Raw genomic sequence first — 22,996 nt, forward strand, 5'->3', positions numbered from 1 at the left:
AGCATCTACTTGCAGCATATAATAACCAACTCGTCTTCTTCAATAATCTCAGGGCTCTCTCAGCCTCCCCTCCCTCACAGAGTGTCTGTTGTGGGGAGAGGAAGGGAAGGCGACTGTAAGCCGCTTGGAGACTCCTTCGGGTAGGGAAGCCTGTTCCTGGACAGCAGGGGAGGGTGGTATAGAAATGTAAGCAAGCAAGCAAGCAAGCAAGCAAATAAATAAATAAATAAACAAACAAATAAATAAATGAAACCGTGCTGAGGCCTCCACCTTCTCAAACCCCATCCTCCCTAGGCTCTACCTCCCCCGCAAAACCTCCAGGAATAATCTAACTCAGAGTTGGCAACCGTATGCAGAAAGCTAGCAGAGCACCATTCTGACCTGGTCTTCTCCACGAGATGCAATATATTTTCCCTTCATTTATTTTGTTGCAATAGTTCACGACGACCCGTTCACAGAAAACAGTGAAGGCGGTTTACAATCATGTCGATTACAACTGAAAGCATCCTGTATGGAGCAGGAAACACCACCGCGGAGGAACAAAACGGAAAGCGACGTCAACATCATACGCATCTCTCTGAAGCCGCCAGACGCCCAGTGGGCCAGGAGGAGATCCACCTGCAGAGGGAGACGAAGGAAGTCCAGAGATGCTTTAGGTCCCCCGTTCTCAACTTTTCTTCCATTCAGAAATCCCTGACCCATTCCCGGAGGCTGGGGAGCAGACCTCAAGGAGGGCAGGTTCCCCAGAGGGGAGGCACCACCGTGGGGGGCACAAAGTTCTCCAGGGGAAAGGACCTCTTTCATCCAGAGATCAGTTGTCGCTCTGGAGGCCGACCACCCCAAGCTGCGAATGACATGCACGTGTGAACGGGCGATCACATAAACGTGAGCGGCACAGACGGAAGTTTTGCGCCATCCGAAAGACACGGTCACATTGAATCGGAACGCGAAGTGACGCATGCATGTGGAAACCAAACCGAAGGAGGTCCACTTCAAGGATGCAATTGAAGTATTTGGGGAAAAGGTGCCAAACGGCAGCAGGAGCAGCAGCAGGAGACGGTGCAGACCCTGAAATGCAAGCTGTGGACTCCCTCCTGTCCGCCGGGACCTGGCGACTGCGGTCCATTCAGTCCCAAGTGGATGAAGGAGGAAGAGCTCGTCCCTGTCCCTTTTATGTCAGAAGGCTTCTTCCTTTGTGCTGAAATGTTCTGAGTGGGAAGGCGATAGCTGCCATTTTGAAGGAGGCTTTGGAGCTAGCGATGGGGGATGTGACGGCATCCGTCTTCTGTTAGCACTTCTGGGAATGTGGCTTCCATTACAGCCATCCGCCAAGAGACAAAAAGAGAGGGAGAGACACAGAGACACAGATGGAGAAAGAGACAGAAAGACAGGGAAGAAGAAGAGCTGGTGTTTTAAACTCTGCTTTTCACTGCCCTAAAAGCCCCCAAGCTGCTTACAAACCCCTCCTCTTACGCAGCCCACAACAGACCACCCTGTGAGGGAAGAGGGGCTGAGGGAGCTCTGAGAGAACTGCTCTGTGAGAATAGCTCTAAGAGAACTGTGTTCAGCCCAAGGACACCCAGCCAGCTGCATGTGGAGGCCCAGGGAATCAAACCTGGTTCTCTAGGTTATAATCTGCCAGTCTTAATCACCACACCTCGCTGGGAGACAGGGAGAGAGACGGATTGTATTTTCACATTGCCATTCAAAAATAGGTTTTATTTGTTGAGGCCCAATTTCAAGTAAAACGATGCAGGGATGGGGGTTTCATGCAGGGAATTTCCTTCTGGGAACGAGCTGTCTCTGAACCGCTAGGGTCATTTCAAACAACGCCCCTCCTTCACTGCACAAGATTCCTCAAGGTTTTTTTTAAACATTCTAAGCTGAGCGCTATAGTGCTAAATCCCTATAGCACCATCAGGGTGTCTGCAGTCCAGTGGTGTCAAGGCACCTCAACTGTGCTGCTATTGCACTATAGTGATTATAGAATCATAGGATCATAGAGTGGGAAGGGGCCATACAGGCCATCTAGTCCAACCCCCTGCTCTGTGCAGGATCAGCCCGAAGCATCCTAAAGCATCCAAGAAAAGTGTGCATCCAACCTTTGCTTGAAGACAGCCAGTGAGGGGGAGCTCACCACCTCCTTAGGCAGCCTATTCCACTGCTGAACTACTCTGACTGTGAAATTATTTTTCCTGATAGCAATCAGCAACCAGCTACTAAAATGGAATACAAAGGAAGTTTGAAAATGGCCAGAGAGAAACAGTGAGAAGAAGCCAGAGAGAGAAAGACAGACAGGCAGACAGAGTAAAAAAGGCAGAGAGAAACAAAGAGACAGAGAGATAGTGAGAGTGACACAAAGAGAAACAGATTCACCCACTGAGAGAGAGACCTCATGATACCGAGACAGATAAAACCGGACAGAGATTCTTTTATCCCCCTTACAAAAGGTAGCCTTCAGTACCACAACTTGGCTGGGCTCAAGAGGCTGCATCGGACATCAAGGCTGGATGGGAAGGAAGGAAGGAAGGAAGGAAGGAAGGAAGGAAGGAAGGAAGGAAGGAAGGAAGGAAGGAAGGAAGGAAGGAAGGAAGGAAGGAAGGAAGGAAGGAAGGAAGGAAGGAGAATAAAAGGAAGGAAGGAAGGAAGGAAGGAAGGAAGGAAGGAAGGAAGGAAGGAAGGAAGGAAGTGAAGGCCTTCCTTGCTTCCTCCTGGCATTATGTACACAAGGCCATCGATGTACAGCGTGTGTGCAGTGGACAATCCCCTGCCCCCAGGGGCTTACACTCCCCCATGAGTCAAACCCGTTCGACGAGGCCTCAGAGGTACGGGGCCTCCTGCTCCTCCTCATTTTCCCCCTCGACATCCACGTCGTACTCCTCCATGACTGAAAGCGGCCCGCCGTTGCCCCCTGGGATGTGCTCGGAGACGGTGCTGCGCATGGTGGCGCGGGTGCTGCTGGGCGAGTATTTGCCCAGCTTGCGGAAGTGTCTGTGGCACATCACCTCCTTGAACATCTCTCGGAAACGTGTGGACATGAGGTTGTAAAGGACGGGGTTGGCGGCTGAGCTCAGGTAGAAGAAGACGCCCGAGATGATGTGGACATATTGGAACATGTGCAGCATTTTGTCCGTCCATTGAGTGATGAAGCTCCAGACAAGCCGGTCCGTGTGGAAAGGCGCCCAGCAGATGCCAAACACCACCACCAGCATGACTGTGGACCAAAGGCAGAAAGCAAGATAAGAATCTGGGCCCACGTTCTTAAAGTCATTGCCATTGGGTTAAGCATTTAAAAAAAAAAAACCCAAAACCATTTTGACTTAGAAGCACAGAAGCTTTACACGGTATCCCCGATCCTCCACCTTTCTCAGTAAAGGGAAAATGCTGTTCAAACAAATTGCAAAGGTGATCTGACTCCAGGGGTAACGAGGGAAAGAAATTTTACTTACAAAACTAGAAACACAAGTTACATGACATATTTCTGTAGGGACATTTAACAACAAGAAGAAGAGTTGGTTCTTAAGAGTTGGTTCTCTACCTGAAGGAGCCTCAAAGCGGCTTACAGTTGTCTTCCCTTTCCTCTCCCCACAACAGACACCCTGTGAGGGAGGGGAGGCTGAGAAAGCCCTGATATTCCTGCTCGGTCAGAATAGCTTTATCAGCACCATGGGGAGCCCAAGGTCACCCAGCTGGCTGCATGTGGGGGAGTGCAGAACCCGGCTTGCCAGATTAGAAGTCCACACTCCTAACCACTACACCAAACTGAACAGATTAACTTCCTAAAAGGTTAACTTTCTACAGCTCCAAGGCGAGGAGGAGGAGGAGGAGGAGGAGGAGGAGGAGGAGTGAAGAAGAAGAAGAAGAGGTCCTATATTGCAGGGGTTACCAAAGTGTGGCTCCCTAGTTGTTCATGGACTACAATTGTTTGCAGGGGCTCATGGGAATTGTATTCCATGGACCTTTGGAGAGTCATAGTTTGGCCACCCCTGCCATAGAGTCTATGGCAGGGGTGGCCAGGGGTTACCAAAGTGTGGCTCCCTAGTTGTTCATGGACTACAATTGTTTGCAGGGGCTCATGGGAATTGTATTCCATGGACCTTTGGAGAGTCATAGTTTGGCCTCCCCTGCCATAGAGTCTACCTTCCAAAGGGACAGTTCTTTCCAGGTGAACCAATCTTGGTTGCCAGAAGATCAGTTATAATTCCTGGAGATCTCCAGCTGCCGTCTGGAGGTTGGTGGTATCAGATATCTCCAGGCCTTGAAACACTTCAGCTGCCCCTTTCCACCCAGAAAACCCCTAGGAAGGACATGGGGTTATCCCCCCCCCCAAAACCAACTGTCAGTGTCCACAGCAAAACTCCACCAGAGCAGAACCGTTAAAAGCAATAAAACGAGGGATGATTTGAACACCCATGGACATTTCACGCTTTGCCGCTAACAGTTCTGGCTGGGAGAATAAACAGCCTGAAAAGAAATATCGCCCTGAGACGCTTCCCCCGAAGAGCTTTGCCTTGGGTTAATGGGATGCTGTGAGCGCCGTCTCTTTTGGGGAAGGCTTCCCACCCCAGAAAGGTTTCTGTCTCTTTGCACAATAGGCTGGGCGGAGGGGAAAGGCCTTCTCCCAGTCCCATGAAAGATTCAATCCACATCTATCCTCCAAACCCCACTTTAGCCGTGACGTCGACTGTCCTCTTCTATCCTCCCCCCTTACAACATTGGGGAGTGAGAACAAACTGGCTATTTCACAGGACACAGAAGAACACGAGGGAAGCCATGTTGGATCTGGCCAGTGGCCCCTCCAGCCCAACCCTCCGTGTCACGCAATGGCCAAGACCCAGGGGGCATCCAGAGGCACATCACTGGGGACAGAACTCCACAAATCCTCCCACTTTTGCCCCCCAAGTAACAAGAAGATGGAGCGTCCCTGCCCCAGACAGTGTTCCATCTAGACCTTTTGAGAAGCAGAGGTGGCTGGCCATTTCCTTCCTCTGCAGAGCCTTCCTTGGTGGTCTCCCTCCCAAGTACAGACCCTGATTAGCTTCCGACTTATGGAGACCCCAGCAAGGGGCTTCCTAGGCAAGGGATGAGCAGAGGTGGCTGGCCATTTCCTTCCTCTGCAGAGCCTTCCTTGGTGGTCTCCCTCCCAAGTACGGACCCTGATTAGCTTCTGACTTATGGAGACCCCAGCAAGGGGCTTCCTAGGCAAAGGAGGAGCAGAGGTGGCTGGCCATTTCCTTCCTCTGCAGAGCCTTCCTTGGTGGTCTCCCTTCCAAGTACTGACCCTGCTGAGCTTCTGACTTATGGAGACCCCAGCAGGGGGCTTCCTAGGCCAGGGAGAAGCAGAGGTGGCTGGCCTTTGCCTGCCTCTGCAGAGCCTTCCTTGGTGGTCTCCCTCCCAAGTACGGACCCTGATTAGCTTCCAAGATCCCACTGGATCAGGCGATGCCACTCTGCCGTCCTTCCACCACACCACCCTCAAAGGCAGAGAAGTTCTGCTAGAGTCAAAGAATGTGGCTTTATTTCCAACTAGGCAGCAGGTTTTCTGGTAAGGTTGCCAATTCTGCACTGGGAAATTTCTGGAGGTCTGGGGGGGTGGATTTCAGGACAGCAGGGTTTGGGGAGGGAAGAGACCTCAGTTGAGTCTCCAAAGCATCTGGTTACTCTGGAGAACAGACGACTGGCAATCAATTGTAATTTGTGGGTTCCCCAGGCCCCACCCGGAGGTTGGGAACCCCAGGTTCTGGGGCTCAGATACCTCTTTCCTGTGGCTTGCTGTTTCTGCTGTCGGATGCCTGCAGGCCTCCGGGAAAACATGGGGCTGGATTTCCAGCTGAGACACGGGAATCCTGCCAGGTTTCATCTGGCCAATGTTTAGTCTACTGAGACAGATCAGTCAGAGCCCCGTGGCACTGTGAAGATGAATAGATTCCTCGTGGTAGAAGCCTCCATGGAGCTGAAGACAATGTGGCCAGAAGCCAGGGCTGGCCTGACTGTGTGAGGGGCGTGGAAATTAAATAGAGAGCCAAACTCAGGAGAAAGGCATCGGCTTCCCTGGACAGGGATGGTGGTGGTGGGAGTGGGTCGAGTCCATTGGCAGATTTTAAATACGCCAAGAGATGCAAAGCATCAGGATGCTTTACTCTTTAAACTAATTTTATTATGAAGAGAAACCACTTTGTATAGAAAGAGAGGAGAGAGAGAGAGAGAGAGACCTGCCTAACTGCTTTTGTTGATTCTGTGTGTTTTGAAGGAAAGCCAAAACACCCCCCTACTGGGCAGAGAATACCATCATGGAGTGGATTGCAAAGTATCTTAATTCTGTAGCGATTATCCTGTACCGGTTTGTTTTACATTTTATTCTCTGTTTTAACGTGGTTATTATATATTGTTGTATGCCTCCATGGGCCGGCAATGCCAGGAGTGGTGAGATAAAAATTAAAAGAAATAAATTTTAAAAAAGAAAAAAGAAAGTGCGATCAAAGAAGCAGGAAGTCTCCCAATGAACCAATCACAACTCAGGGGGAGATTATTTGAAAAATACTAGGAAGTTCATAATCTAATAAAGTAGTGCAAATACCATCATTTGTGAAGGAACAGGCCAGCTACATGGTTGTTATTATAATATTTAGATTTAGATTTAGAAGCCGCCCCTCCCTGCAAGCACAACCGACATGACATAGCTGTCAGGGCCCTTAGGCGTTTCAGGAAGGTGATTTTCAGAGGAGGAATCGGCATTCATTAGAACAAGGCTAACTAGCAAATGACTAATCAAGCAGCCAAATTGGGCTGGGAGGCAGATGCTTATTAATCTCCTGCAGGTGCACAGGGTCACCCCTCAGATTGCTTCATTAATAGAAGAGCTAATTAAAAAACGGCACACTGCCGAGGTGGCCACAGCTTCCAGGTGCAGGCTGCAGTTCAGCACCAATGTAATCTGTTGTGGGAAGCCTGCCGGGTTATGGGCCCAGGAGGAGTTTTACGAGGCACATGCCCAGGTGCACCGTGTTCCTGAAAGCCTGAATGCCAGCCTTGCCAATGCAGCCACTTTGAAATGTGGGTCTGCCTGTTTCATGGCGAGGGCTGCCAACGGTTGGCTAAATATGCCAAGAGGCATGTAGCACCTAAAAGAATAAAATAGTTTCATTAAGAAGAGGAACAACTTTGTAAAGAAAGAGGAGAGATTCTTAGCTAACTGCCTGATCGTTGTTCTGCATTCATTCTGTTGTAGAGGCAAGCAGGAAGGACGTATGCTGCCTGAGAGAGATAAAGAGAGAGATAATCCTAACATTCTGACTATCTGTTGATATGCAGAGAGGGAATAAAGCACTGGCCGTTTAAAGAATAAATACCTTTAGTGAGAAGAGAAACAACTTTGCAAGGAGAGAAGAGAGAGATTAGTCCTAACAGTCTAACCGACTATTGCCAATCAGTTCAAATTGCATGCAGAGTAGGGAGAGAGCACTCTGCCAATGAGGACCAATCAGTTCAAATTGTGTGCAGACAACTCCCACTCTCTCGGGTCCCCCCAAAATGCCAGGTCAGCCAGGAGGGCCTCTCCCTGTGGTCCTAAATCTCAGGCTGGAATGAACGGGAGAAGACGGTCCTTCTGTTACTAAGCTGCTGAGCTCACAACCCAATTGCCCCCTCTTCTTGGGCCCCGCTCCCTCAACTCACACAGCATCTTGGTCACCTGCCTCCTCCGGACCTTCTTCTGCTGGAGGCGGACGTTGTGGTAGTCGCCCAGGCCCTCCGACTTTGCCTCCAGGGCTTCCAGCAACTTCTCCTTCCTCAGCTGTAGGCCAATGAGCAGGTAGAGGATGCTGATGATGCCCATTGGGATGAAGAAGAAGAAGATGGTGGTGACTTGAACAATAAGGTTGTACATCCAGCGGGACTTCACCAGGGTACAGGTGGCCGAGTCGGGGACCACCCCCCAGCCCGGCACGTAGAGGGTCTGGATCCCATGCAGGCTGGTGTTGGGGATCGAGCAGATGACGGAGAGGGTCCAAACGGTCACGATGACCCTCTTGGCGTGGGTCTTGGTCACCACGTACTTGGCTTTGAGCGGGTGGACCACGGCGATGTAGCGCTCCACACTGAGCGCCGTGACGTTGAGGATGGAGGCGAAGCAGACGGCCTCGAAGAGCAAGGTCTTGAAGCAGCAGCCGCCCGCGCCCAGGAGGAACGGGTAATTGCTCCACATCTCGTACAGCTCCAGCGGCATCCCCAGCAGGAGGACCAAGAGGTCCGAGACGGCCAAGCTGAACAGGTAGTAGTTGGTGGGCGTCCTCATGAAGCGGTGCTGGAGGATGACCAGGCAGGTCAAGGCGTTCCCCACGGCGCCGACTACGAAGATCAGCAGGTACGTCGTGCAGACCGGGACGAAGAAGCCCGACCGACGGGGCCCCAGGTATCGGATCCGGAGCTGTTCGGCGGTCATGTTCAAGACCTCCGGGTCAAAGAGGCTCACTCTCGCCTCCTGGCTGCCGTTGCTGTTGCACGGATCCTGGTAGGTCAGCGTGCCGAGCAGCTCCAAGCTGGGGGGCTTGAAGTCCAGGTTGGAACAGTTGGCGGAAGAATACATGGCTGCAGGATGGAAAAAGAGAAGAGGGGGGTCACTGCGCTGCCTCCTACTGAATCAGACCACCAGGGCATCAAAGGTCTTTCACTTATAGATGGTTGGATGAAATAATCCAAATTACATTTAAAACATTAAAATCACAACGCTACACCTTCCCAGCCTGGCAGGGCAGCACACAGAGGAAATTAGGTATCAGAGGTGAAGAGGTGCACTTTGGTAATGTCTAGGATTGTGCAGTTTGGCTGATTTGGGTATTTTGGGGGCTTTTCCTAACTGAATCACAATCCCTATTAGTTTAAATGGGTTGAATCAGAGAAGCCTGAAGCAATTTAGTCTTGATTCAGCTTATTTGGCTGATTGAGAGAGACCCTGCTGAACAGCTGATCCGGAGGAGTCTTTGGTGGACGCTTTAAAGGCCTCCCCATCATATCACTCTGAAGCTGCAGAGAGCGGGCTCTGCACAGTCTCAGATGGAGTCTGCTGGGGAGAAAAACCCCACCAAACAGCTGATCCAAACAACTAAAGACCTTGACAAACAGCTGATCCTCAGGTCTCCAATTGAGGCCAAACCAGAGCAGAGTAAAGCGGTACCATCACCTCCCGTGATCTGGACATGATACCCGGGTGATATTTATCGGGTGATATGACCCTATATGGTCATGTTGACCCACCCACCCCTCCCAAAATGGCCAGTGATGGGCCTGGAGGTGGTGGGAAGAGGAGGGGCCCTGGGTGGGCGTGGCCACAGCTCTGCTTCCCAACCATATTCTACATGATCGTGCCACTTCTGGGGTTTCTTGAACCCTGAAGAACGTTTCAGGGGTTTCTCAATGGTAACAAAGTTGAGAAAAGCTGGTATAAGCTTTCATGTGTGTGCACACTTCTTCAGATACCTAGAAGAAAACATCATTGGTCTTAATGTCTTAAAAAAAAGGTCACCAGCTGGGTGACCTTGGGCTCCCCACGGCACTGATAAAATTGTTCTGACCGGGCAGTGATATCAGGGCTCTCTCAGCCTCACCCACCCCACAGGGTGTCTGTTGTGGGGAGAGGAAAGGGAATGCGACTGGAAGCCACTTTGAGACTCCTTTGGGTAGGGAAAAGCGGCATCTAAGAACCAACTCTTCTTCTTCTTCTTCTTCTTCTTCTTCAAGGTGCCGCAGGACTAGAGCTATCTTTAAACCGTTTCTTGAGACCAGCCTGAGGACCCACCCGACTCTACCCTTCAATGCTTTGTTTCAGCTGTGGTTCAGATTGATGCATTTAAAGGTGACGTGGTAAGCAAGGCAGAACTTTCATATTCAGGAGCACTAATCAGAATGTCACAAGATAGTCCACAGTCTCTAAACTTTTACCAAAGCATCTTTCAAAATCCATCAAAAATGCTGAGTGAGTCTGCAGGCTTTTGAGCCCCACAGAAGCGTAAAGCTAGAAAGACCAACAAGATGTCCAAGGTTTGAGCTTTCCAGAGCCACTTGACTGTCAAAAGCATCTTTAAGGTGTTTTTTAAGGTCTTTAAGGTGCTATCAGATTCCAATCTGGCTGGTGTGGTAGTTAAGAACAACAGAGTCTAATCTGGAGAACTGGGTTTGAATTCCCACTCCTCTTCCACATGCAGCCAGCTGGGTGACCTTGGCCTAGTCACAGTTCTCTTTGGGATTTTCTCACAGAGAAGTTCTCTTAGAGCTCTCTCAGCCATACCTACTTCACAGGGTGTCTGTTGTGGGGAGAAGAAGGGAAAAGTGTCTGTAAGCTGTTTTGTGACTCCTTCAGGGTATTAAAAAAGCAGAAAGGGGGGGGGAATAAAAAAACAGCTCACTTCTCTCATAGTACAAACCTGCCCACCTGAAATTAAGGAAGGGGCTCTCGGTAGCAGAATATCTGGTGAGTGCTGAAGGTCCCAGTTTCAATTCCTGGCATCATCAGGTAAAGGGGTCAGACGGTCACCTGTCTAAAGGGCTTCAATGAAGCAACAGCTCTGAAGATTGGCAGGGAAGCCAGAGTGGGGTGGGCAGGGGAGGGCAGGTTTTCGCTGCCTGCTCAGAGACACGGCGCAAGAGGCAGCAGCTCAGTTCCAGAAATTCATCTGCAGTAATAACAAATCTACCCACTTATCACAGCAACTCAAAATTGCCAAGTTTGTGCTGATAAATACATAATGGGGGAAATTGCTTATTTCTGGGGATTTCTTGGTTGCCAGCTTGGACAGGTTTTGCAGTTTTCCTGGCTGCTTTAGATTAACAGCAGAACCCTCCCCCCCTCCAAACCAGATGAAAGCAAGCAGCTCCCCCTAGGGCTGCCAACCTCCAGGTGGCACCTGGAGAGCTGCTGTAGCTGTGGATCATCAGACAACAAAGGCTTTTTTGGCCCCGGCGTGACGGAAAGCTCTGCCAACTGTGATCAGGGCCCCGTGGGACCTGAATCAGTTCCGTAGCTCCTGCAAGACGCAGCTCTTCCGCCAGGCCTACGGTTGAGGTCAGCAATATGCTCTCTACAACATCTCATCGGCTGGCCTCATCGGCTATCTCATCGGATAGCCATCTGACGGAGAGGCTGATTCTGTGAAGGTTCAAGGGGTGGCAGGTGACAGTAGATGAGCGATTGATATGTGAGTGTCCTGCACAGTGCAGGGGGTTGGACTAGATGACCCAGGAGGTCCCTTCCAACTCTGATTCTATTTTTCTATCTAAAGTGAAGAAGCCCACTTACCCCCTGTGTTGTGGTCATCATAGATGCAGAGTGTTCTTTGAATGCCGCCCCTTATGGAATCACAAGCCCAGGGAGGAGAAGGCCACGACAGCATCAGGTTGTAGACTCCGCCCTCTAAAGCAGCCATTTTCGCTGTGGGAATGCTCTCCCGCTAAGCCAGGGATTCCCAACCAGGGGTCCAAGGGGTCTGCAGGAGTTCCAGAGGGGATCCGTGGCCTTTTCCCTCTTGCCTTAACGGATTTGGCCACAAGCTATGGAGTTGGCTGCCTCCGTCCCGAGAGCTCAGTGGATAGGCCACAGATGTAAAAATCAAGGGTGGGGCGTCGGTTGTGGCATGGGATGGGGAGTCCGGCTGTCTTCTCAGCTCCTGCCCTTCCTTCCAGCTTGCAGGAGGCGGAAATGCCAGGGTAGTAGTAAAAGCAGGAGGACGGAGTGAAAGAAGGAGGGAGGGGGCTAGTGGTGATGTCACTTCCGGGGGCGTGGCAGGGCATTGTGGCCAGCTGACATCACTTCTGGGGGTCCCGAAGCCTGAACATTCATTTCAGGGGCTCCTCCCTGATCAAAAGGTAGAAAAAGGCTGTGTTTGCCATGACTCAACTTTTGAGGTCGGAGGGATCAGCTTAGAGGGTGGCAAGAAACAGCCCTGGATTCGACCTGTCATGTAAAATGCGGGAGGCGGCTCATCGAATGTGAACAGGCACTGGCAGCTCCGCGGACCGGTTGTTTAAATGGGGCAAGACGGCAGGTCCAGCCCGCCAAGCTATCGTCCACCTGTCACAGGAATGTGAGCATTGTGCTTTCCTGGGAAATGTGACGGAGCTCTTTGTCCTCTCTCCAGCTGCAATGGAGCAGATTGAAAACTTAGATATTAGTATTTAGGGGGACTGCCCAATCGGGCCACATAACCGTTGTGCCTAGTTGGCTACAGATTTTATATTATGGTGTGCTTTCTCTGCCATACAACCGCCTTCTGTTCACCAAGAGCAGGGGTAGTCAAACTGCGGCCCTCCAGATGGCCATGGACTACAATTCCCATGAGCCCCTGCCAGCATTCGCTGGCAGGGGCTCCTGGGAATTGTAGTCCATGGCCATCTGGAGGGCCGCAGTTTGACTACCCCTGACAGAGAGAGAGAGAGAGAGAGAGAGAGAGAGAGAGAGAAAGATACGCTTGGAAACACCAGCGGGGTTCTGAAATGACGGAGCGGCCCAATTCCGATGCTGCCAAAAGGTACATGGAGAGCTCAGGAAAGAGAAACGGGGAAGGGCTGCCTCTGACTCTCAGCAAGCAATAAGTTGGAATCGAGACCATCTGGGGATGCTCGTTTTCTGTGAAAGAAAAATGAGCCCGGCGGTTCTCATCAGATCGCGCTGTCCCTTACGTTGCCGAACTAGGCCGCGGAGCTTATCTTGGATCCGAATGAGTCTGGCGTAGGAATGATGCAAAGATCTTCCATTTCGTTCCGACGCGAGTCCGCTGGCCCCCAGGAGACCCATAAGAGTCCTTCAAGATATAAGCTTTCAAGAGCCCTCGGTTCTTGAAAGCTTGTGCCTGAAAATTGCAGCTGATGGGGCTACTGGACAGGAATTGAACTTGTGCTGCAGACCGACATGTCAGAGCGTGAGGGACTGAGCTTCGGAAACCAGCTTCCTTGGAGGAAAGCAATGCTCCGTAGGGAGGACTCTGCAGCATTAGACCCCACCAAGGTCCCTGCCAGCGTGGCGTAGTGGCAGGTGGCAGCTTTGGATCTGGAGAGCCGGGTTTGATTCCCCGCTCCTCCACGTGCAGCCAGATGAGGGGCCCTGGGCTAGTCACAGTTCTTTTGGAGCTGTTCTCACAGAGAAGTCCTGTCAGGGCTCTCTCAGCCTCACCTACTCACAGGGTGTCTGTCATGGGGAGAGGAAGGCGACTGGAAGCCGCTTTGAGCCTCCTTCGGGTAGGGAAAAGCGGCATATAAGAACCAACTCTTCTTCTTCTTCTTCTTCTTCTTCTCCTCCTCCTCCTCCTCCTCCTCCTCCTTCACGGGTATCCAATCACCCCTTGCCCTTCTCTTCTTCGAGCGACACACGTATCCCCCTAAGGCACAGATTCCCTCCCAGTCGCCCTAAAAGAATACATTCACCATAGATTGTGTGCAGGGGCCATTACAGTGTGCAAACCGCAGCATTTTGTTATTTTTCTGTAATAAATCCAAAATATGATCATTACGGCATGAAACTGCCTATTCATTTATAGCCCACCTCTGCCATTCATAAGCCACCTTATTACTACCATTCACGATACGGAGGCAGAGGAAATCTCTTTTCATTATCATATTTTTACATCTCTGAGAAGCCATCAGTTTGACGAGCGGGTGCCAGTCCCGTCTTTCCAGGCAAGGGGGTGGTGATTTCCAATGCATACCGAGTGCTGGTCTCTAATGACCATGCCTGATGTACTTGGACGAGAGATATCAGCAGAGATATGATGTCAGGCAATTAGTTTATTGGCATGATTTGCTCATCTCCTCTGTGACTTGTGGGATGTAAAAAGCCCCACACCCCATCATGCTCTTTCCTGGTGTTGTTTGGCCATGAAGGCTGGAAAAAATCAAGCAATTTTTTACTATTTATTTAGAGTAGAAGAAGAAGAGTTGGTTCTTATATGCCGATTTTCTCTACCCGAAGGAGTCTCAAAGCAGCTTCCATTCGCCTTCCCTTTCCTCTCCCCACAACAGACACCCTGTGAGGGAGGGGAGGTTGAGAGAGCCCTGAGATTACTGAAGAAGAAGAAGAGTTGGTTCTTATATGCCGATTTTCTCTCCCCAAAGGAGTCTCAAAGTGGCTTCCATTCGCCTTCCCTTCCTCTCCCCACAACAGACACCCTGTGAGGGAGGTCACCTAGCTGGTTGCATGTGTAGGAGAGGGGAATCAAACCCAGCTCGCTAGATTATAGGCCACCACTCTTAAACACATGACACTGGCTCCTTATATAACAACTGTCATGGTCCCACTGTATACGGCACTGGTCAGACCACACCTGGAGTACTGTGTGCAGTTCTGGAGGCCTCACTTCAAGAAGGACGTAGATAAAATTGAAAGGGTACAGAGGAGAGCGACGAAGATGATCTGGGGCCAAGGGACCAAGCCCTATGAAGATAGGTTGAGGGACTTGGGAATGTTCAGCCTGGAGAAAAGGAGGTTGAGAGGGGACATGATAGCCCTCTTTAAGTATTTGAAAGGTTGTCACTTGGAGGAGGGCAGGATGCTGTTCCCGTTGGCTGCAGAGGAGAGGACACGCAGTAATGGGTTTAAACTACAACGATATAGGCTAGATATCAGGAAAAAAATTTCACAGTCAGGATAGTTGGAATAGGCTGCCTAAGGAGGTGGTGAGCTCCCCCTCACTGGCAGTCTTCAAGCAAAGGTTGGATACACACTTTTCTTGGATGCTTTAGGATGCTTAGGGCTGATCCTGCGTTGAGCAGGGGGTTGGACTAGATGGCCTGTATGGCCCCTTCCAACTCTATGATTCTGTGATTCTGAAATTTTGAATTCAAGGGCATCTTTAAGACCAGCAATTTTAATTCTGTATCTAAATTTTCTTGTGCTTTCTCACTTCTACAGATACATTGAAACAGACTTCGGTAACCATTACATCTAGCGGGCAGGGGTTAGTTGCTGGCAAGGGCTAATTGGAACTAAGATGCAGAAGCAACTGAGCAATAAGTATAGCTAAGATTGGATTAAAACCATGAGTAAAAACTGTGAATAGCAGCAAATTACCGTACAAATAATGCACAGGTTTTACCAACGGATTTAATCCAATCTTTGCTATACCTTATCGCTCATTAATTGTGCCAACACAGGAAAGACAGAATTAAGCTTTGTTGGGGAAAAAAGGGGGTATACAACAGAATTCCGCTCACGTACAGGACAGAGCATACTTTCCCTTTTATGTCGTTCATTATAATTTTCAAAGTATTAGCTATAAAATGCCACTGTTCTTATTTCTATTTGGGTACAACTCTGTTCAATATTGAAGTTTTATGTTTCAAACTTGTTTCGACCACAGCACTGATTTCATCATTGCTACATATTCACTAGAACATATTTTTGCCACTTCCACGTATTCATTTGAACTCTTAATAGACAAATAGCATATCACGGTGTAAAAGAGAAACCATTTGTAACTGGGGTTAGAAGGAGAAGAGTTGGTTTTTATATTCTGCCTTTCACCACCTAAAGCACCCAGGAGAAGGATCTGTCCAGCCGTTGCTTGAAGACGGCCAGTGAGGGGGAGCTCCCCACCTCCTGAGGCAGCCCCTTCCACTGCTGAACTAGACTCCTAGAATCCTAGAGTGGGAAGGGTCCATGAAGGCCATCTAGTCCCACCCCCTGCTCAGTGCAGGATTAGCCTCCAGCATCCAGGAGAAGGATCTCTCCAGCTGCTGCTTGAAGACGGCCAGTGAGGGGGAGCTCCCCACCTCCTGAGGCAGCCCCTTCCACTGCTGAACTAGACCCATAGAATCCTAGAGTGGGAAGGATCCACAGAGGCCATCTAGTCCACCCCCTGCTCAGTGCAGGATCAGCCTCCAGCATCCAGGAGAAGGATCTGTCCAGCTGCTGCTTGAAGACGGCCAGTGAGGGGGAGCTCCCCACCTCCTGAGGCAGCCCCTTCCACTGCTGAACTAGACCCATAGAATCCTAGAGTGGGAAGGGGCCATGCAGGCCATCTAGTCCCACCCCCTGCTCAATGCAGGTTCAGCAGGATCCTCTCCCCACAACAGACCGCCTGTAAGCTTGATGGGACTTGATGGGACTCTAACTGTGACAGTACCGCTCTGTGAGAACAGCACTATCAGGACTGTGACTAGCTCAAGGCCACCCATCTGGCTGCATGTGGCCTTGAGCTAGGTCAGGAATCAAACCTGGCTCACCAGATTAGAAGCCATCACTCTTAACCACTACACCAAGGAGTTGTCAGGCACTTTAAAAACTCAGACATGATATTCCAAGCAGGGGTGTGTGTAGTGAAACAGATGCCAGATGGTTTAAATAACTCCAGGCTATTACAGCTTAACAGTTGTTCAGATGCAGTGTTGGGGAGAGTGATACAGAAGGCTAAAATGGATTGCAGCCATTTAAACTGAATAGCGGACAGGCACACGTGCCCCACTGTTTAGTGGTAATGGCTGGGAGCCCTTTAAGCCATTCAGGCCCTCAGTTTCACTCCCCCACCCACTTGGATTGCAGCCATTTAAATATAACAGCAGACCGGTGGCCCCGCACTGCTCAGCTTTAAATAGTCCAAAACCCAAATCGGAAAACGTCTGGCAAATATTCAGTGAAGGTGCCTCCCTTGAATTTCTTTTTGGGAGCCACAAACTGGGCCAAATCTGTGACGAATTTTGTCTCATTAACTAGTTTGTGCCCATCCCCCATTTGGTATATTACATTTGGAACAGCTTTAATTCTACTTCCGTTTCATTAGCATCTATTTGCATAGGATGTTTCCTCACTTTTAAGTTTGTTTCTCGAGAGCATAATACAAACAAGAGACACTCCATCTTTCCACAAATGTCAGTGGGTTGTTAATTTTGCCATTACTGTTTATCTGGCAAGTTTCTTTTCCCATTCTTCTAAATGTGGCAAACGGCCAGTTTCCATTTTGCTCTGTACACGGAACAGTTCTAGCCACTGTCACCATGTATTTGTAATTGTATATGTAATTAGGCAGGACACCTAATAGCAGGGGTAGTCAAACTGCGGCCCTCCAGATGTCCGTGGACTACAATTCCCAGGAGCCCCTGCCAGCATTTGCTGGCAGGGGCTCCTGGGAATTGTAGTCCACGGACATCTGGAGGGCCGCAGTTTGACTATCCCTGCCTAATAGCATGCTCTTGGATTCCACGCGCACACACACATACCAGACTGAGAAGAGCAAGAATCCAGGAGTACCTTAAAGACATAACAAAATTTGTGGCACAGGTTTTGTAAGTCTTGAAGGTGCTGCTAGCCTCCGGTTCTTTCCTGCTGCTACAGACTAACGGGGCCACTGATCTCACTGATCTTGATCTGTCGCCATGGAAGGTACTACATTTAGTTGCACAGAATGGAAGTGAGGTGTGACTCCCTGCCACCAATTTGGTCAGTCTTAAACGTGCTTTTCTTTTTTGCTGCTACAGACAAATTCAGCCACCCATCTGAATCTTTTCTCCAGATTGTTGGCTGCTCTCGGGTGTGCCTGTGCAAGATAACCACAAGAGACTTACACACATACCCACGTGCTTCATTGTAACAAGCAGATTATCAAACACAGGAAAATACAAGTATTGCTTATGAAGAAATTACAAACACTTGTAGGCCCCAATGAAAGCCTCAATCCAGAATGAAATCCTCCTATTATATCAAACATGGACCTAATGGGATGCATTTCAGCCAAACGGCCGTCTTCTGTGGTCAAGCATACCAATGACACAGTGGCTCCGGGCATTGCAATATTAATGCAATCATTTCTAAAAATTAGACCAAGTGGGGATTGTTACAATCAATATCTGTAGCACGCAAGAGATATAATTTCAGAGGCCTCCTATGAATCCACTCCTGCCCTGGTTAAATACACATGTCTGGAAGGGTATTCTGATAGCACACTTTCCCCCGGTCCAAGGAAATATAGTGCAGAGAAGAAGAAGAAGGAGAGTTGATTTTTATACTCTGCTTTTCACTGCCCAAAGGAGTCTCCAAGCGGCTTACAATCGCCTTCCCTTCCTCTCCCCTCAACAGACACCCTGTGAGGGAGGGGAGGCTGAGAGAGCTCAGACAGAACTGCTCTGTGAGAACAGCCCTATCAGGGCTGTGACAAGCCCAAGGCCACCTGGCTGGCGGCATGTGGAGGAGCGGGCAGTCAAGCCCAGCTCTCCGGATTAGAAGCTTCCGCTCTTAACTACAACACCACACTGGCTCTTAGAGCCAATGTGCTGAAGTCAATTTAGATTTCTTGAACCTTCTGCTTCTGAATTCAACATTTTGGTGAAGTCTATTCTCTCCCCCCCCCCCTTCTTTGCCAAGACACGCACTACCAGCATGACTCACAATTTGCAGAGGTTCTGCCAATGAAAGGAGTAATCGTGTGTGTGTGGGGGGGTTGCTTCTATCTCATCTCTTGACCTCGTAAATACAGCCCAACTTGCCAGGGGAAGCTGCTGCCCCCTCCCCCTGCATGTTCCAGATGCATCAAATGCTGCAGTGCGCTGCAGAGTGACTCTTGGCAAAGGCCATGGGGCTTCAGGTGTAGTCCAACTGCGGCCCTCCAGATGTCCATGGACTACAATCCCCATGAGCCCCTGCCAGCATTCGAACTGAACTCTCCCTGGAAGCTACAATTAGTGAAAGGAGGCTTGTTGCATTTTAGTTACATTGGGAGAAAGCAAGGGTCCCTCTGAATTAGAACCAACCAGAACTGGAAGAGGTCTCCAAGGGCCATCCAGTCTAGCCCCCCCCCCCACCTGTTCAGGGGCTTAAAAATCACCCACTCATCCGATTGCCTATAATCTCCCGGAGAAGGAGACTCCACCACCTTTCGGGGTTGCATGTTCCATCTACGGACAGCCCTCACTGTCAGAAAATGCCTCCTAATATTAAAGTGGGACCTCTTTTTCCCGTGATTTGAACCCATGGCTCCTAGTCCTGGTCTCTAAAGCTGAAGTAAACAAGCCGCCCCCCTCTTCCACAGGTCTACCTTTTCCAGTACTTTAGTTCAACACAGCTGTCTTCTCACCCTTGGTCCTCCTCTTCTCCAAGCTGCATGTCCCCAAACTCTCCCATCCGCTCCTCGTAAGGCACGGACGCTGACCCCTCCGCTGTCCCAGTCGCCCCTCTCTGAACCAACTTGTCAAGATCCCTCTTGAACGGTGGCATCCAGAATGGGCACCACATTCCTAATCAGCCTGGAGAAGAAAAGGTGGAGAGGGGACAGGATGGTCCTCTTTGAAAGAGTGTCACTTGGAGGAGGGCGGTGGGGGGTGGAGGCGCCGTTCCTACTGGAGGCAGAGAAGAGGACCCACAGTTATGGGTTAGAACAGGGGTAGTCAAACTGTGGCCCTCCAGAGGTCCATGGACTACAATTCTCATGAGCCCCTGCCAGCAAATGCTGGCAGGGGCTCATGGGAATTGTAGTCCATGGACCTCTGGAGGGCTGCAGTTTGACTACCCCTGGGTTAGAATCATAGAATCACGGAATCATAGAGTTGGAAGGGGCCACACAGGCCATCTAGTCCAACCCCCTGCTCAACGCAGGATCAGCCCAGAGCATCCTAAAGCATCCAAAAACTATGTGCAGAATGATATTGGCTACAAAGAAGACCTCACCTTGCTCTAGATTCTATGCTCCTTACAACGCGCTCTTATATTTCCCGGTCGCTGGAAAAGACGATTCTAGGAGAACTTGGAGGCAGAAAGAAGACCCAACCAGGGATGGATAGACTCCCTCCAGGAAGCAAGATCTGGCGAGGCGATTTCATGGCAGGACATTTCGGAGGTTGTTAATTCAGGGCGGCCATAAGTCAGAAGTGATCGACTGCCCGACACATGTACAACTCTATAACACCCACTGAGGCACATAGATTGGGAAGCCCTGTGCGGACCCAGCTCCCTTGCTCTGCCCCTCTCCCTCCTCACGGTTGCTGACCGCTTTCCATCCGCCCCTTCCCAGCCCAGCCCAGCGATCCGATCCGTCAGCACCGGAGGAGGAGGAGGAGGAGGAGGAGGAGGACTCTGTTCACCTCCCCGTCCTTCTCCCAAGACCTTATTTGTCCATTTAGGGGGGGCAGAACTGGCTCCGCTGGCAGGATGAGTCCAAGAGCCCCTTGGCCCCTCGGTCTTCGAAGGGACACTCAGGAAGACTTTGCATCCAGGGCTACAGCAGCTGAGAGATTTCTCAGGGATAAGCTTCATTTGTTGGTTGTTTTCATCTGTGTTGTTTTTAAGGGTTATAAGTCACTGCAAGGACCCCTGTGTGGCGACCTCTCCGGAAAAAAAAATATTAAAGGGAAGAGAACTTTGATTCTTGAAACCTCAAAAAAAAAGCGTCCCCAGTCTTGTTGGTCTCAAAAGCACTACAGCAGGGGCAGTCAACCTGTGGTCCTCCGGATGTCCATGGACTACAATTCCCATGAGCCCCTGCCAGCGTTCGCTGGCAGGGGCTCATGTGAATTGTAGTCCATGGACATCTGGAGGACCACAGGTTGACTACCCCTGCACTACAGGATTCGAATCCAGCTCTTCTGCTGAATCAGACCTGTGGTCTGGCTCGTCTGTTCGGACGGGCCAAGGGGTCTCAGAGGAGAGAGGTCTTTCCCGTCCCCTCCTGCCTGGACCTTTGAGCTGGCGCTGCCGGGAATCAAACCAGGGAACCTTCCGCGTGCCCAGCAGAAGCTCAGCCACTTTAGAGTGGAGACCCAGACTCTCTTTTCCAAACATGGGGCCAAATCTGGGGTCTTTGCAAAAAAAGAAAGATATTTTTAAAAAACAAAACTTCTGGGTAGGTGTTGCATTATCTCTTCTCCACCAGCTACCTCAAACAGCTTCCAAAGATCGGGGAGGGAGAAGGATGGTTTGCACAGTATCGGCCAACATTGGCAGAGGGAAGGAGATGTCCGTGGGGTCCGGCATACCGTCCCGTCCCCCTGCAGCGACCGGCCACATGCCTCCAGGAAGCCCACAAGAAAGGCACCCAGGCGGCCTTGCCGTTTGCTCCAAGGGGCTGATATTCGGGGGTATACTGCAGCTCTACATGGAGGTTCTACTTGGCCATCACGCTCCTGCGTGGACGACCGACCCTGCGTGCATTTGTCCCCTTCCCTTATAAGGCCATCCTTTGGGGTCTGCGGATGAGGCCATCCGTTCTCCAGGCGTCGTGCAAAGGGCAGCTCGAACCCGGGTCCTGTCCCGTCCCCCAGAAGGACTTCGCCCGCGGGCTTCTGCCTCCCGGCGCCCGCACCCCCCCGTCACTCACCTCCGCTTTTCAGAGGCTGTCCTCGCCTCCCCTCCCGCCCATCCGAACCAGGACCGGACCTCTCGCCTCGATTCCGCCGCCAGGAGAGAGACCCTCTTCGGGGGACCCTCGCCGACGGCTGCTCCCGGGCTGGACGGCGCTCCGCTGGCTCGGCCGCCCGCCCAGTCCGACTCCTGCCCCGCGATCCCTCGACGGGTCTGCCGGAGCGAGGCAGCTGCCGGCAGGGGCGGCGACGAACCCGGCTCCGCTCCGCCCGGCTGGCAGCCGTCGAAAGCGCCCGGCACTGGCCGGGAGGCGGCTTTTCCCACCGGCAGGTCTCCGCGAGCGCCACCAGGGGGCGTGCCAGCCCAACGGGACCGCCCCCCCCCCCCGTCCGCTAGAGGGGACGGCGGCCAGACGGCGTGATGGATGGCCTTTGGAGACCCCGGCCGGAGCTGCGCTCGTCGCTCCAGAAGGTCTGGCAGGGCGGAGGGAGCCGGCGCGGGAAAGGCTCTCTGAACTTGCAGGGCTGCCAACCTCCAGGGAGCTCGGCGCCCTGACTAAATAATTGAGTGTGTTTGCAACCAGAATGGCAATGGACGTCGCTGATCATTCTTGCTGCAGACACGCCCTGGGCCCGGATTGTTTAGTTAGGGAGCTGAGTTCACACCACGTTGTTTGTTCTGTGCATGGCCCCCGTTCCTTTGGCAGTCTGTTTGGCTAGCCTCCAGGGCGTGGCTGGAGATCTCCCAGGATTACAAGCTGATCTCCAGGTGACAGGGATCGGAGGAATGGGAGGGCAGACGTCTCATCTGGGCTTGATTCCCCGCTCCTCCTCCACATGCAGCCAGCTGGGTGACCTTGGGCTCCCCACAGCACTGAGAAAGCTATTTTAACAGAGCAGTAATCCCAGGGCTCTCTCAGCCTCACCCGTCTCAAAGGGTGGGGAGCAGCGAGGGAAGGTGATTGTAAGCCACTTTGAGACTCCTGGAAGAGAAATGCAGTGTAGAAGAGCCAACTCTTCTTCTTCTTCAGCAATATCAGGGCTCTCTCAGCCTCCCCTCCCTCACAGGGTGTCTGTTTTGGGGAGAGGAAAGGGAAGGCGAATGTAAGCCGCTTTGAAATTCCTTCAGGTAGGGAAAAGCGGCAAAGAAGAACAAACTCTTCTTCTTCCAGAGGTCTCACCCAGCGGCCAGCCAGTTCCTCTGGAGGGTCAGGCAGAGAGGCCTCACAAGAACATCGGAAGAGCCCTGATGGATCAGACCAGTGGTCAATCAAGTCCAGCATCCTATTTCACACAAGTGGCCAACCAGTTCCTCTGCAGGGCCAACAACCAAGGCCTTTGTAAGAGCATCAGTAGGGCCCTGCTGGGTGAGACCAGGGAGGGTCCACCTAGTTCAGCATCCAGCCTCACCCACTTCCCCCAGAGAACATGGCTTTTTTGGCAGGTGGACTCTGTGGCATTAAACCTTGCTCAAGTCCGTCTCTTCCCGGACCCCCACCCTTATCTCCTGGGAGTTCTCAACCCAGGGGTGGGATCCAGGCTCATCCCTTTCAGACGTTGATTCTATGGGAGGAGGACCTGCCACAAGAAGTTGCAAATCTGAGCTGGCCAATTCATAGATATTTGGGAGGTGGAGCCTGGTACGAATGGGATTTGGGAAGGGGAGGGGGTTCAGCAGGGTACAGCTCCATCCAGTCAAGATATCAGCTGTGATCTACAGGCCCCACCTGGG

The 22,996-nt window shown here is 51.3% G+C and overlaps 1 protein-coding gene across 1 annotated transcript; it reads right to left on the reverse strand.

Annotated features, from left to right (window-relative positions):
* Positions 1 to 310: 310 nt before the first annotated feature.
* NMUR1 (neuromedin U receptor 1) lies at positions 311 to 21,537 on the reverse strand. The gene is made up of 3 exons (XM_077348086.1): positions 21,282 to 21,537; positions 7,675 to 8,586; positions 311 to 3,214 (listed from the first exon to the last, which is right to left on the reverse strand). The coding sequence occupies exons 2-3, from the start codon at positions 8,582 to 8,584 to the stop codon at positions 2,820 to 2,822; spliced, it is 1,305 nt and encodes a 434-aa protein (XP_077204201.1). The 5' UTR covers positions 8,585 to 8,586; positions 21,282 to 21,537; the 3' UTR covers positions 311 to 2,819.
* Positions 21,538 to 22,996: the final 1,459 nt, after the last annotated feature.

The sequence above is a fragment of the Paroedura picta genome, chromosome 8 (genome assembly GCF_049243985.1).
Source record: "Paroedura picta isolate Pp20150507F chromosome 8, Ppicta_v3.0, whole genome shotgun sequence".
Taxonomy (NCBI): Eukaryota; Metazoa; Chordata; class Lepidosauria; order Squamata; family Gekkonidae; genus Paroedura; species Paroedura picta.

Bases quoted from the DNA above. Each gene is read 5' to 3' on its own strand.
- NMUR1 (XM_077348086.1), bottom strand. From the start codon at position 8,584: ATGTATTCTTCCGCCAACTGTTCCAACCTGGACTTCAAGCCCCCCAGC. The intron at 3,215-7,674 runs GTGAGTTGAGGG...TTTGGTCCACAG, and splicing joins GCAGGTGACCAAGATGCTGT to TCATGCTGGTGGTGGTGTTT.